Here is a 14,788-nt window from a genome sequence, read left to right on the forward strand (position 1 = left end):
GGCAGCTTATAGTAGAAAAAATACAATTCAATTCTCTGCCGACAGCTCTGGTGGACATTACTGCAGTCAGAACGCCAATTGCGCTCTCCCTCAAAACTTGAGATCTGTGGCATTGTGACAAAATGGCACACTTTAAAGTGGCCTTTTGTCCCCAGCACAAGATGCACCTGTGTAATGATCATGCTGTTTAACCAGCTTCTAGATATGCCACACCTGTCACGTGACCGGATTATTTTGGCGAAGGAGAAACGCTCACCTGAGATGTAAACAAATTTGCACGCAAAAATGTGAGAATAAGCTGTGTGAAAAATGTGACATTTCTAGGATTTTTTATTATAGCTCATGAAACATGGGAGCAACACTTTACATGCTGTTTATATTTCTGGTCAGTATAATTTAAGAGCTTTGAAAAAATAAATCCAGATTTGCAAATTTGACACAAACCTGACTGAAAGTTGTATTAACTACCAATGGTGCTTGGCTTCTACAAAGTATTGATCTCAGTAAATGAGATCTTTCATTTTCAATGTTTCTAAAACTTAAAATAACATGCTTTCATTGTCACTGAGGTATTTGCAGAGATGGTTGAGAAATATTTGAACCAGGCTGATTTAAAAAAGAAATTGTGGAGTAAGTCAAGGGGTTGAATACTTCGAAGGCACTGTGCATGACAAATATTTTCTCTCACAAACCAATATGGTATAGACAGACGGAAAATTTGTTAATAACCACAAACGACAGCTTTGTTTTTATAAAAAAAATGGGTTTTAACAGTTCCATTTTTCAGTACAAAACATTTGAAGCCCTGCCAATCAAACAAGTAAACTGTGAAAATCGGGGGAAAAGTATGATTTCCCCTGTCCAAAAATAACATACATATTTTATCCTTCTCTAATTATGGGAAATATTACACTAACGGAAAAAAAAAAAAAACTACCAATCACTCATCGTTAGCCAATAGTAATATAAAAAATGATCAATGTGAAGTCCTGTTGGTCAGGTTAGTCCAAACACACGTCGTCGAACAGAGTCCAGTCCGAACACACGCCTCCACAGTTCCGATCAACAAGATGGCGTCTGTCTACTCTATGCAGTCTTCTGCTGGCCCTTCTTCCCGATCAGGGACTTGTGGATGTGGGGGATCACACCTGGAAACAGAAGCACAGTGGTTAGATAGGAATACAAGTGAGAGTATGTTAAAGATAATGGAGATGGGGATGTTGTTCATAAATGTACATCAAATTAAAATACAGGCAAATATGGGTAAGTTGTGTTGGGGCCCTTGCATGCAAGTTATTAAATAACAGTGTAGTTTCTGAACCCACCGCCTCCAGCTATGGTGGCCTTGATGAGGGAGTCCAACTCCTCGTCTCCACGGATAGCGAGCTGCAAGTGGCGGGGAGTGATACGCTTCACCTTCAGATCTTTAGAAGCATTACCCGCCAACTCTAGTACCTGGAAACAAGTCAGCCAATCAGGATACGATACTGTATAGAACTCCATCGAAACAAAAAACATGTATCTGTGATCAACTGAAAATCGAGAGCTCGGGGCTATAATCTGCATTTGTCAAAATTGTATTATTGACAGAGTTGTTTTGTTCAATGTTCTCTACCTACATAGTACTCCAAATTACACTGCATGACAACTGCTCATCGAACACCTCATTCCAAAATCATGGGCATTAATATGGAGTTGGTCCCCCCTTTGTTGCTATAACAACCTCCACTCTTCCGGAAAGGCCACTAGACGATGAACATTGCTGTGGGGACTTGCTTCCATTCAGCCACAAGAGCATTAGTGAGGTCAGGCACCGATGTTAGGCGATTAGGCCTGGCTGGCAGTCAGTGTTCCAATTCCTCCGAAATGTCTTAGATGGGGTTGAGGTCAGGGCTCTGTGCAGGCCAGTCAAGTTCTTCCACACCGATCTCAACAAACCATTTCAGCGCAGACCTCGCTTTGTACACGGGGGCATTGTAATGCTGGAACAGGAAAAGGCCTTCCCCAAACTGTTGGAAGCACAGAATTTTCTAGAATGTAATTGTATGCTGTGGTATTCAGATTTCCCGTCACTGGAACTAAGAGGCCAAGCCCAAACCAGAAGAAAAAGCCCCAGACCATCCTATGACCGTGCCACATTGAAAATCACTGAGCTCTTCAGTAAAGGCCATTCCACTGCCGATGTTTGTCTATGGAGATCGCATGGCGGTGTGCTTGATTTTATACACCATCATCCACAAGTGTGGCTGAAATAGAGAAATCCACAAATTTGAAGGGGTGTCCACACCGTAGCAGTCAAAAGTTCAGATACCTACTCATTCAAGGGATTCTTTATTTATTTATTTTACATCAGACCTGTGAAATAACATACGGAATCACGTAGTAACCGAAGAAGAAAAGTGTAACTAAATACATTTTATACTCTTCAAAGTAGCCACCCTTTGCCCCGGTGACAGCTTTGCACACACTTAGCATTTTCTCAACCAGCTTCATGGGGTAGTCACCTGGAATGCATTTCAATGAACAGGTGTGCCTTATTTAAAGTTAAGAGGGAAAGAAATTTCACAAATTAATGCATTTGAGCCAATCAGTTGTGTTGTGACAAGGTAGGGGGGTATACAGAAGAGATGGATTTTTTTTATCAAATAGCCCTATTATGACCAGAAAAAAATCAAATAACTAAAGAGAAATGACAGCCCATCATTAAGACACGAAGGTCAATGTGGAAATTTAAGCACTTTTATTCAAGTGCAACCACAAAAACCATCAAGCACTATGATGAAATTGGCTCTCGTGCGGACCGCCACAGGAATAGAAGACCCAGAGTTACCTCTGCAGCAGAGGATAGTTCATTAGAATTACCAGCCTCAGAAATAGCAACACAAATAAATGCTTCAGAGTTCAAGTAATAGACATCTCAACGTTAACTGTTCAAAGACAGTGTGAATCAGGCCTTCATGGTCAAAATGCTACAAAGAAACCACTACTAAAGGACACCGATAAGAAGAGACTTGCTTAAGCCAAGAAACACAAGCAATGGACATTAGACCAGTGGTAATCTGTCATTTGGTCTAATGAGTCCGAATGTCATTATGGGGTGTATCTTTGTGAGAAGCAGAGTAGGTTAATGGACTCACAAATTATGTGGTTTCCACCGTGAAGCACGGAGGTGGTGGTGTATGTGGTTTCCACCGTGAAGCATGGAGGTGGTGGTGTAAGGGCTATTTGACCAAGGAGAGTGATGTAGTGCTGTATCTGATGACCTGGCCCCCACAATCACCCGACCTCAACCCAATTCAGATGTTTGGGATGAGTTGGACCACAGAGGGAAGGAAAAGCAGCCAACAAGTGCTCAGCATGTGGGAACTCCAAAACTGTTAGAAAAGCATTCCTCACGAAGCTGGTTGAGCGAATGCCAAGAGTGTGTGTGTGTGTGGGGGGGTCATTTACTAAATGATTCCATGTTTGTCTTCATTATTATTCTACAATGTAGGAAATAGCAAAAAAAAGTTTTTCAAAACTTGAATGAATAGGTGTATATATACACACGCCGTCAGAAACTATTCAGACCCCTTGACTTAACACATTGTTACAGCCTTATTCTAAAATGGATTAAAACCAAATACTCAGCAATCTACAAACACCCCATCATGACAAAGCGAACAGGTTTGGGAATTTCAGCAAATGTATTAAAAATAAACAGAAATACCTTATTTACACAAGTATTCAGACCCTTTGCTATGAAACTCAAAATTGAGCTCAGGTGCATCCTGCTTCCATTGACCATCCTTGAGATGTTTCTACAACATGATTGGAGTCCACCTAGTAAATAAATTGGAAAAGTTTTGGAAAAGGTGCACACCCATCTATATAAAAAGGGCAAAAACCAAGCCACGAGGTCAAAGGAATTGTCCGTAGAGATACGAGACAAGATTGTGTCTAAGCACAGACCGGGGGAAGGGTACCAAAAATGTGAAGCATTGAAGGTACCCACAGTGGCATTAATTTTTTTTAATGGAAAAAGTTTGGAACTACTGAGGGTCTCTAGAGCTGGCCATATGGCCAAACTGAACAATCGGGGGAGAAGGGCCAGGGAGGTGACCAAGAACCCAATGGTCACTGAGAGCTCTAGAGTTCCTCTGCAGATGGGAGAAACTTCCAGGACAACCTCCTCTGCAGCACTCCACCAATCAGGCCTTTATGGTAGAGTGGCCAGACTGAACTCACCCAGCATTTTTATTTAACTAGGTAAGTCGGTTAAGAACAAAATCTTGACGGCCTACCCCGGCCAGACGCTGGGCAAACTGTGCGCCGCGCTATGGGACTCCCGATCACAGCCCGAAATTGAACCAGAGTCTTTGGTGACGCGTCTAGCACCGAGATGCAGTGCCTTAGACTGCTGCGCCACTCAGGAGCCCCCATTAAAAGTCACGACAGCCCGCTTGAAGTTTGCCAAAAGGCACCTAAAGACTCTTAGACCATGAGAAACAAGACTGATGAAACCAAGATTGAACTCTTTGGCCTGAATGCCAAGCGTCACATCTGGAGGACACCTGGCACCATCCCTACAGTGAAGCGTGGTGGTGACAGCATCATGCAGTGGGGATGTTACACAGCAGCAGGGACTGGGAGACTAGTCAGGGTTGAGGGAAAGATGAACGGAGCAAAGTAGAGAGATTCTTGCTGAATGTCCTTGAGTGGCCCAGCCAGAGCCCAATATTGAACCTGATCGAACATCTCTAGAGACCTGAAAATAGCTGTGCAGCGATGCTCCCCATCCAACCCCATCCATACTTTCCAAAGGCACTGTATGTATGCATGTGTACCAAGTCATGTTGCTAAATTCAAAAGTATACAAGATCTTTTTTTTTAACGTTTCATCCCTGATACCATTCAAACCAATGACAGTTCGGAACTTTAGAGCCAACTGTTTTTATTGTCTTTTTGCAGACAGAACCTCAGTTCCAAACCCTCAAAATGTAAAATGATTCCGAGATCTATTAAAAAAAAAAATACTCTTACACAGCTCTTTCCAACCCATCACAAATCGACTAATGACATTGTTTAAATGACAGCAATTCAGAGTAAGTAACCCAAGAGGATATAATGGTCTCTGTCTCACCTCAGCGGTGAGATACTCAAGGATGGCAGCACTATATACAGCCGCTGTGGCTCCGACACGTCCGTGGCTGGTAGTGCGGGTCTTTAAGTGCCTGTGGATACGCCCCACTGGAAACTGGCAGGAACAAAACAGATGTGCGGTTAGGTGACAATGGGGAGGGGATGAATGGCTTCTAGCAATTGGAGTACACATGAACATTGAAACTTCACTGTAAATGCTGGAAACACAGAAAGCTTTGCTGCTCTTTCTTTGAAAATAATGAATGGCATGCTAGGTGCACTGCATCAGGATCTCTGTAGAGGTATTCAATCTTACCTGCAGTCCAGCTCTCTGGGAGCGTGACACAGCTTTCGCCTTGGCCTTACCACTGTCTTTTCCTGCCTTACCGCCAGCCTGGGATATAGGGGGCAAAACACAGAATATTACAAAAAAAATATAAAAAAATGGGACTCGAGTAAGACATAAATCATGTCATTTGCATGCGAGCACTCTTTCCCAAAATGTCTTTAAATAACACCTGCTAAAACTCGTGAAATACCTCGCTGGTCACAAACCAACACTTGCTAGCAGTAACAGTAAAACGCAAGTGCTCTCATACACAATTTGCCAGTCTCAGGTACTTATTTTATTGTTTTACTAATTGAATATCAAATGGGAAACTTAATGTTTCTCTCGCCTTTTATTTTAATTGTGGATTAATTTTGAAATGCATCCCCGATAAGAAATGTGCTCCGTAAAAAAAAAAGTTTGATTTTATTATTGTACAGAAACGTGTTTGGGTTTGACAATTTTGGGTCATAACTCACCAATGGCTGTCACTCAAAATAAATGCAACACTCCAGATTAACAGGTCCATATTAAAATAGCCTTTTATGAGGATTGTTAGCTAGCATTCCAGCTGAATCACCCTGTTCTTGAGGGCATACGGTTTCCCGCCAGTTACTAACCAGCAGCTGGAATCAAAACGTTACTGTGAAAAGGCACTGAAAACATGCTTTAGCACAGTTGCTCAAGTCCACGACGAGGAGAATCCCGGGTAACTAGGGGTTGCGTGGCTAAGACACATTTCCAACATTCACACTATTGTAATAAAGTAGTCCATTTTTGATTGATAAACCCAATGAATTTGCCACTTCCTGAAATTGACTAATGCTAAAAGGAAGAATAAGTAGCGAGACAACTTCGACAGATGGCAATATTAACATTTGATTTGGTAGAGAACAGCAGCCGCGGGACAACCCGACCGTACTTGAAAACAAATGGTCAGCTAGCTAACGTTATGGTATCCAACTAGCTAAATTAGCTAACGTTGGTAGCCTCATAGCCGTTCAACCAAATAATACGAACGCAAAAATAGCTAAAGTAAAATATTTCTAATATGAATTAATACCAGCAATTACTAAACAAATAAAACCTAAAAGTTTCACAAGTATGTTAAAAAAAAGTAACCTAAATATCTCTAAGTAGGTATGGGTTGGTAATGCAAACTTGTTAGCTTATGCCAAGCTGGCTAACGCTAGCTTGGCATTTCTTTTTAGGTAATTTGAAGCAGCAGTAGCCGGTAATGCAATTACAACAAATAATATACCAAGCAGTCGTTATTAAAAGGATCACTACAAATAATAACCACATAACGTTACCATTTCAGCGTTTTGTTATTTGGTTGAGGAACTGAGGTGCTCGGAAACAATTTCGGTTGAAGACGGAGAGAAACAATAAAGCCCTTCAGGCTCGTAAAAGCTCCGGGACTCCTCGCGAGCGAACATTGACCAATGGGAATTCGTGTTGTTTCTTTGAATATTTTTCCTGCCCAACCACAGCGCTGCTTGTACACATTTTACCCATCCCCCACCGCAACTTCGGCATGTCCTTTGCGCACGAGACCAAGTAGACTGGACTGCTGAGCTAGACATTGCTACTCAAAATGTATTTGTATTGATGATCAATATTATTCACGTGATTGACTAATAAAATGCTGAAATAATATATTACGTGCATGCGCACATCTCGATATTGCATATTCAGAAATACTCAAAGCACTTGTCTTTGATAATGCATGCATTGTATGCAGTTGCAAACTGACTAGATATCCTAAAATATTAATTTGACTCACAATAGGTGTACAAAATCAATGGGTAACTAATTAGCTAGTGCACAATGAATTCAAAATACTCAGCAGTATTTTGCTAGTTTGCCTGAGTATCTATTCGTTTCATGTCATTTTAAGACGACGAGGTTTTACATTGCAATGCATTAGAAAAGTAAACCGCTTACGATAAATAATCGGGGGAAATCGTTGATTTCATCGAATTAGGAGGGGACCGTTTATTGACTGACAAGAGGAATCTACCAGTAGAGAATCAACAGTTTGTGGCCTGCTGTTGTAATTGGCAGGCGATTGGCCTATCAGAACGCAGTATTCAACGGTACGTTACTCTGCGAATTGGTTAAGCGCGCGGGGGGCGGGGAGCAGAACCTAGGAAGGAGAGAATCTGGCAGCTGGTGGCGAAGATGGCCGACGGGGACAGTGGGAGTGAGCGCGGTGGCAGCAGTGGTGGCGTAGGGGGTGGAAGCGGCGGGTTTCAGCACTACCAGCGGGACCAGGAGACCCAGGAGCTGGCCTCAAAGCGACTGGACATCCAGAACAAACGCTTCTACCTGGATGTAAAGCAGAATGCGAAGGGCAGATTCATCAAAATCGCCGAGGTCGGCGCCGGGGGCTCGAAAAGTCGTCTGACCCTTTCCATGTCAGTTGCCGCCGAGTTCCGTGACTACCTGGGGGATTTTATAGAGCACTACGCCCAACTTGGGCCTAGCAGCCCCGAGCAGATCGCTCAGTCATCCGGTGGGGATGACAGTGGGCCTAGGCGGGCCTTGAAGAGTGAGTTCCTGGTTCGAGAAAACCGAAAATACTACCTCGATCTGAAAGAGAACCAGCGGGGGAGGTTCCTCCGCATCAGGCAGACCCTCAACCGAGGCCCCGGGTTCGGAGTAGGAAGTGGCGGAGTCCCTGGTGGAATGCAGTCCGGACAAACCATCGCCCTCCCGGCCCAAGGGTTAATAGAGTTCCGTGACGCCCTAGCCAAACATATAGACGACTACGGAGGAGATGACGAGGAACTCGCCGGTGGCGGAGGAGCAGGGGGCTACAGCGAGCTTCCGGAGGGCACCTCTATCATGGTGGACTCCAAACGGTTTTTCTTCGACGTCGGGTCCAACAAATACGGAGTTTTCATGAGGGTGAGCGAAGTCAAACCCAGCTATAGAAACTCGATCACTATCCCGTTCAAAGCGTGGGGCAAGTTTGGAGGCGCATTCTCCCGTTATGCCGAAGAGATGAAAGAGATACAGGAGAGACCGAAGGATAAAATGTTTGAAAGGAGACCAGGAGGAGGAGTTGCAGGAGGAGAAGAGTCGGAGGGAGACGAGGTGGACGACGATTGATCAAGCCGGCTGTGCAATCTGATCAAGCTGTCTGACAACGTGACGCAAAGCTTGAATTAGAAGAAGACCTATTTTGTGCATGACGTATGAATCGAACCTAAATGCAAAAAAAAAAAAAAAACAGTGGAGTACAAAAAGTATATTTGACCTGGAAATACTGTCTATATAAGATAAATGCGTTATAAAGGTTAGGTTCATGTTTTTTTAATTAAGTTTTATTTAATCAGAGGAGCCCAATTTGCGACCAGGGTCTCATTTTCAATGGTGCCCTGAGGACATAAAATAATAGATTTAAACTACAAGATGGAAAGAAAAGATACAATAACAAATACGTAGCATTAAAACATCACAGTCATCATAAACAAATTGTTAGTAAATCAATCAAAAACAATTGCACACCTCAGTGAACTCATTTATCATCAGGGTTTTAAATCGGCCCTGGTGGTACCAGGTCATTTGTGCTAGCTACTAGTTGGATCATATGAGATTTTCTATTGATTAAAAAAAATAAAAGATTGTCCATGTAAAAAGTAACCCCACTCATGTTGCTAGCCCAGCAAATCCAGTTTCACAATGTTTTACCGGTAGAATATCTATTTTTAACTCTAAACAACTTACTTGGACCAGAACTATGTGCTGTATATAGTAACAAAAAAAAGTGAAAATGTGGTGTTTCTGAGCAAAGAGATGTGAAACTCAGCTTATCTAATGCACTGCTGTGTGCTCTGTCTTTAAAGTGGCTTTTACAGTCAGAGAACAACTGTATTGTTTTGGAATAATCTGAATCACTGTTCTAAGTAGGACACAGAATTGGGCATAGACAGAACAGGGAGAGAAAATAGCCTGGTCTCTGATCTGTTTGTTCAGTCTTACCAACTCCTGGGACCAGGCTAAGCAAGACAACCACTAGACCAGCATCAGACACACAGGCCCTAGTAACAGAAGAAGAAAAAGGAAACACACCCATTGGTTGGTTGGGGAGTCATCGTGACCACAAGTGGCTGCATGCAGTGTGTCATGAATTGAAAAGCAGGGGATTCCCTCACCCTGATTTAGACTCTAATGCCGCTCAGCTCCCACAGTAGATGGTTGTTATACTGGTTCTATGATCTTCTGTCTTTTGGCCTGTGTGCCTGTAGGGATGAACATGATCTATCTATGGACATTTTACTAGGACAATGACCTGTGTCTGCCCTGTATGGTCAACCACAAGGATGGGAGGGAGTCTTGAATGTCAAATCCAGCAACCTGTTAGATCTTGGTGACTCCGAATGAAGATGGCTTAAGCTAGGATGACTGGCACTGGTCATTGTTTTAGGGGTGGTTTCCCGGACACAGACTAAACTTAGTCCTGGACTGAAAACTAGGCACAATGCAAAATTTCCATTGAAATTAATTTTTTGTCCAAGGCTAGGCTTAATTCCTGTCTTAAATTATTTTTCAAAATAAATATATAGAAATATGTCTATTAGATGATGCCTATATGTAAAATGTATTGAGTATTACTGCCTAAACTAAACTGGTATAAGCTATTTAAAACACTAACACTTGGATGCAATCATCCGGGGAGATTTCTAACATTTTATTGTATTTCCTGAATGAAAAATGGAAGAGCATAGAAAACGATATGGAAGTAATGACATTAACAAACACATACTTTTTTTAAAAAATTGTACACAATACACTTAGATCCAGTCCCATTCAAGTAGTCTGTCTCAAATCTGTCCTCTCACATCCAGTCCATCGGACAGAAAGAATATCCATCAAGCTCCTTTCCCCCCCTTCTCTCGTCCATCAGTTCTCAATTTTCTCTCAAGTTGGTACTCTTTCAGTTGACAATAAGATGTGAATACCATCCAGGCTTCTTATTTCAGTGTTTGGTCCTCTAAGTATAACATTTTTTTTTAGCATGCTTGCTCTTTTATTTAGCATTTTTCTGTTTGCTGTATGTTGGTATTTATAAAACATTTTTTGACAACGATCAAAAGTTTAATTCTGGTCAACATACATACAAAAAGTAATGGCATTTGTAACCTTATTCAGGAAATTACATCATCCTGAACAACAACAACAACCATCACATTTCCCTTTGTGTGTGTGTAAACCTTCTCCTATTGGTGTTACTTTACCCTTCAGCATAGCAGGAGAGAATGTGTCATACAAACAACATCTGGGAGCAATAGTTTTTTTTCTACTGATATAAAAAATATTCTATATACACGAGTTTTAACTACAACCTAATTCCTGTATTGTGTTACATGAAATGGCAGCTGTTTCCCTCGTGAGTTCTGCTGTAATATTCTACCAAGTTCCTTTCAACGGTAAATAAAAAAGTTCTTTGCTGAGGAGGATGAGTTTGTCTTTTCTCCATCCAACAAATCAGATTCATGGACTCATTGTGGGCTATGTTGTTTCTTTAATATAAGTAATATGACAGATTTGCTGCGGTAAGAAAATGAGGTTAGGGAGGTCTTATTCAGCAACAGGTGAAGGAATCTCACAGAACAGAATTCAGGTGATGAAACTAGGGACTCGGGAGGAACAATCCATTCAACCTTAAAGGGTTGAATATTATTATATATTATATGAATGTGTTTCAAGGTAGTAGATAAGATTGACAATATGACCACAATATGATATTTTTTTTTTTCACCTTTATTTAACCAGGTAGACAAGTTGAGACCTGGCCAAGATAAAGCAAAGCAGTTCGACACATACAACGACACATGGAGTAAAACAAACATACAGTCAATAATAAAGTATATACAAGTCTATATACGATGTGAGCAAGTGAGATGAGATTATGGAGGTAAAGGCAAAAAAAGGCCATGGTGGCAAAGTAAATACAATATAGCAAGTAAAACACTGGAATGGTAGATTTGCAGTGGAAGAATGTGCAAAGTAGAAATAAAAATAATGGGGTGCAAAGGAGCAAAATAAATACAGTAGGGAAAGAGGTAGTTGTTTGGGCTAAATTATAGGTGAGCTATGTACAGGTGCAGTAATCTGTGAGCTGCTCTGACAGTTGGTGCTTAAAGCTAGTGAGGGAGATAAGTGTTTCCAATTTCAGATATTTTTATAGTTCGTTCCAGTCATTGGCAGCAGAGAACTGGAAGGAGATGCGGCCAAAGAAAGAATTGGTTTTGGGGGTGACTAGAGAGATATACCTGCTGGAGCGTGTGCTACAGGTGGGAGATGCTATGGTGACCAGCGAGCTGAGATAAGGGGGGACTTTACCTAGCAGGGTCTTGTAGATGACATGGAGCCAGTGGGTTTGGCGACGAGTATGAAGCGAGGGCCAGCCAACGAGAGCGTACAGGTCGCAATGGTGGGTAGTATATGGGGCTTTGGTGACAAAACGGATTGCACTGTGATAGACTACATCCAGTTTGTTGAGTAGGTATGATATGTTATGATGATAATTAATCCCTGTTCAGAAACAACACTATGCACTTGAATTAGATCTAAAATAATTGGATAGGTGTAAACAGCGTGGCTGTAGACCCATCTTGCCTTCTGATAGGTGGAATATTCAACACTGCTTACACCTGCTCCTGGTAGATCCTGGTAGATCTACAGCAGCTAGGCCCTAGTCTAAGGGGTAGGATCTAGAGGCTGTTTGTGAACCAGGCCCCAGAGAGGGAGTGGCCACCCTTCATTCAGGACAGGTGGAGCTGAGCCCAACCTGTTTGAGCCCCACATTGTTTTGTTTTTTTTTTGGGGGGAGTTGCCTGTTTTCATGTTATTTTGGCATTAATACATGTCACATATCAGTTTGCAAACAAAGTAAAAAATAAATAATAATAATCATTGAGTTAATAAAGCCGCATACAAACATGGTCTCTTTTTTGCTTTCTTGAGTAAGGCAGCTCCAAAATGCAGGTGTTTCAGCCTAGCTCAGTGCTTTCTGTGGTGGTGGTGGGGCATGGAACATAAGGGTTAGTAATGTTCTTTAGTTGCGCCGTGATTGGCTCAGTGTTCTGTCACTCACGGGGACACTACTTCACCGCCAAATCTAAGGGTCTTTGTCCTCCAAACACGACGAGTTGAGTTTTTACCAAAAAGTTCTATTTTGGTTTCATCTGACCATATGACATTCTCCCAATTTTTTTCTGGATCATCCAAATGCTCTCTAGAAAACTTCAGACGGGCCTGGACATGTACTGGCTTAAGCAGGGGGACACGTCTGGCACTGCAGGATTTGAGTCCCTGGCGGCATAGTGTGTTACTGATGGTAGGCTTTGTTACTTTGGTCCTAGCTCTCTGCAGGTCATTCACTAGGTCCCCCCGTGTGGTTCTGGGATTTTTGATCACCGTTCTTGTGATAATTTTGACCCCACGGGGCCCAGATCGAGGGAGATTATCAGTGGTCTTGTATGTCTTCCATTTCCTAATAATTGCTCCCACAGTTGATTTCTTCAAACCAAGCTGCTTACCTATTGCAGATTCAGTCTTCCCAGCCTGGTGCAGGTCTACAATTTTGTTTCTGGTGTCCTTTGACAGCTCTTTGGTCTTGGCCATAGTGGAGTTTGGAGTGTGACTGTTTGAGGTTGTGGACAGGTGTCTTTTATACTGATAACAAGTTCAAACAGGTGCCTTTAATACAGGTAACGAGTGGAGGACAGAGGAGCCTCTTAAAGAAGAAGTTACAGGTCTGTGAGAGCCAGAAATCTTGCTTGTTTGTAGGTGACCAAATACTTATTTTCCACCATAATTTGCAAATAAATTCATTAAAAATCCTACAATGTGATTTTCTGGATTTTATTTCTTCTCATTTTGTCTGTCATAGTTGAAGTGTACCTATGATGAAAATTACAGGCCTCTCTCATCTTTTTAAGTGGGAGAACTTGCACAATTGGTGGCTGACTAAATACTTTTTTGCCCCACTGTACATCTTAATGTTCAGTAGAAACCACATTTGTTTAAGCAAATCAGCCGTATAAACTATGTTTTTTTTAAAGGCAGTAAATGAGGATGAATGAACTGTTTCGCTGCCAGACATGGCTCCACTGATAGACAGATGTTTGGACTGCTGTTGGGACTCTGCTGTTGGGACAGCTATATGTAGGCCCTAACAGTTTGTCGGCACCGTTTGTCACCGTTATAGTGCAACTAATGTATTGTTTAGTGTTGTGTTGTGTAGTGGCTTTGCTGGCATGCATTCCCCCCCCAAAAACGGTAGTTTGCCCCACTAAAATTGCCACTGGACATCATGCACACTGATGACCATGAGGGGGGGTCAGAGGCAAAGGGTGTGCTTGTTGGGTTGTGTCTGTGGTTTTCAGGGTGTGGGGCATATCTAACATTAGTCATCTGTACCTCTTCCTCATCAATGGTTGTGTGACAAATGGAACCTTATTCCCTACAAGGTCAACAGTAGTACACTACAGTGCCTTCAAAAATTATTCAGACCACTTGACTTTTTATACATTTGTTACGTTACAGCCTTGTTATAAAATGTATTGAATAGTTTTTTTCCCTCATCAATCTACACACAATTCCCCATGATGACGAGGTAAAAACAGGTTTTTAGACATTTTTGCTGAAAACAAAATACTGAAATATCATATTTACTTAAGTAGTCAGACCCTTTACTCAGTACTTTGTTGAAGCACCTTTGGCAGCGATTACAGCACTGAGTCTTATTGTGTATGACACTACAAGCTTGGCACACCTGTATTTGGGGAGTTTCTCCCATTCTTCTCTGCAGATCCTCTCAAGCTCTGTCGGGTTGGATGGGGAGCGTTGCTGCACCAATATATTTTCAGGTCTCTCCAGAGATGTTCGATCGATCGGGTTCAAGTGCAGGCACTGGCTGGGCCACTCAAGGATATTCAGAGACTTGTCCCGAAGCCACTTCTGTGTTGTCTTGGCTGTGTGCTTAGTGTCCTTGTCCTGTTGGAAGGTGAACCTTCACCCCCTGCCTGAGGTCCTGAGTGCTCTGGAGCAGGTTTTCATCAAGGATCTCTATGTATCTTTCCCTCGATCCTGACTAGTCTCCTAGTCCCTGCCACTGAAAAACATCCCCACAGCATGATGTTTCCACCACTATGCTTCACCGTAGAGCTTGTGCCAGGTTTCCTCCAGACGTGACCCTTGGCATTCAGGCCAAATAGTTCAATCTTGGTTTCATCAGACTAAAGAGTCTTGTTTCTCATGGTCTGTGTCCTTTAGGTGCCTTTTGGCAAACTCCAAGCGGCTGTCATGTGCCTTTTACTGAGG

At 42.3% G+C, this 14,788-nt stretch overlaps 2 protein-coding genes across 3 annotated transcripts; one reads left to right on the forward strand and one right to left on the reverse strand.

The window, feature by feature from the left end:
- Window positions 1–312: 312 nt before the first annotated feature.
- LOC115119998 (histone H2A.V) lies at window positions 313–6,872 on the reverse strand. Of its 2 annotated transcripts, XM_029648898.2 has the most exons (5): window positions 6,763–6,872; window positions 5,438–5,515; window positions 5,123–5,236; window positions 1,326–1,455; window positions 313–1,148 (listed from the first exon to the last, which is right to left on the reverse strand). In XM_029648898.2, exons 1-5 carry the CDS (start codon window positions 6,763–6,765, stop codon window positions 1,087–1,089), a joined length of 387 nt encoding a protein of 128 aa, XP_029504758.1. In that variant the 5' UTR covers window positions 6,766–6,872; the 3' UTR covers window positions 313–1,086. The 2 variants fall into 2 exon arrangements, with proteins under 2 accessions (XP_029504758.1, XP_029504757.1); XM_029648897.1 differs by lacking the exons at window positions 5,438–5,515; window positions 6,763–6,872 and having other exon boundaries at window positions 5,123–5,335.
- Window positions 6,873–7,605: 733 nt separating this feature from the next.
- On the forward strand, window positions 7,606–10,912 carry LOC115119999 (transcriptional regulator protein Pur-beta). The gene has a single exon (XM_029648899.2). The coding sequence runs from the start codon at window positions 7,634–7,636 to the stop codon at window positions 8,564–8,566; it is 933 nt and encodes a 310-aa protein (XP_029504759.1). The 5' UTR covers window positions 7,606–7,633; the 3' UTR covers window positions 8,567–10,912.
- The last annotated feature ends 3,876 nt before the right edge of the window (window positions 10,913–14,788 follow it).

This window comes from Oncorhynchus nerka, linkage group LG13 (assembly GCF_034236695.1).
Source record: "Oncorhynchus nerka isolate Pitt River linkage group LG13, Oner_Uvic_2.0, whole genome shotgun sequence".
Taxonomy (NCBI): domain Eukaryota; kingdom Metazoa; phylum Chordata; class Actinopteri; order Salmoniformes; family Salmonidae; genus Oncorhynchus; species Oncorhynchus nerka.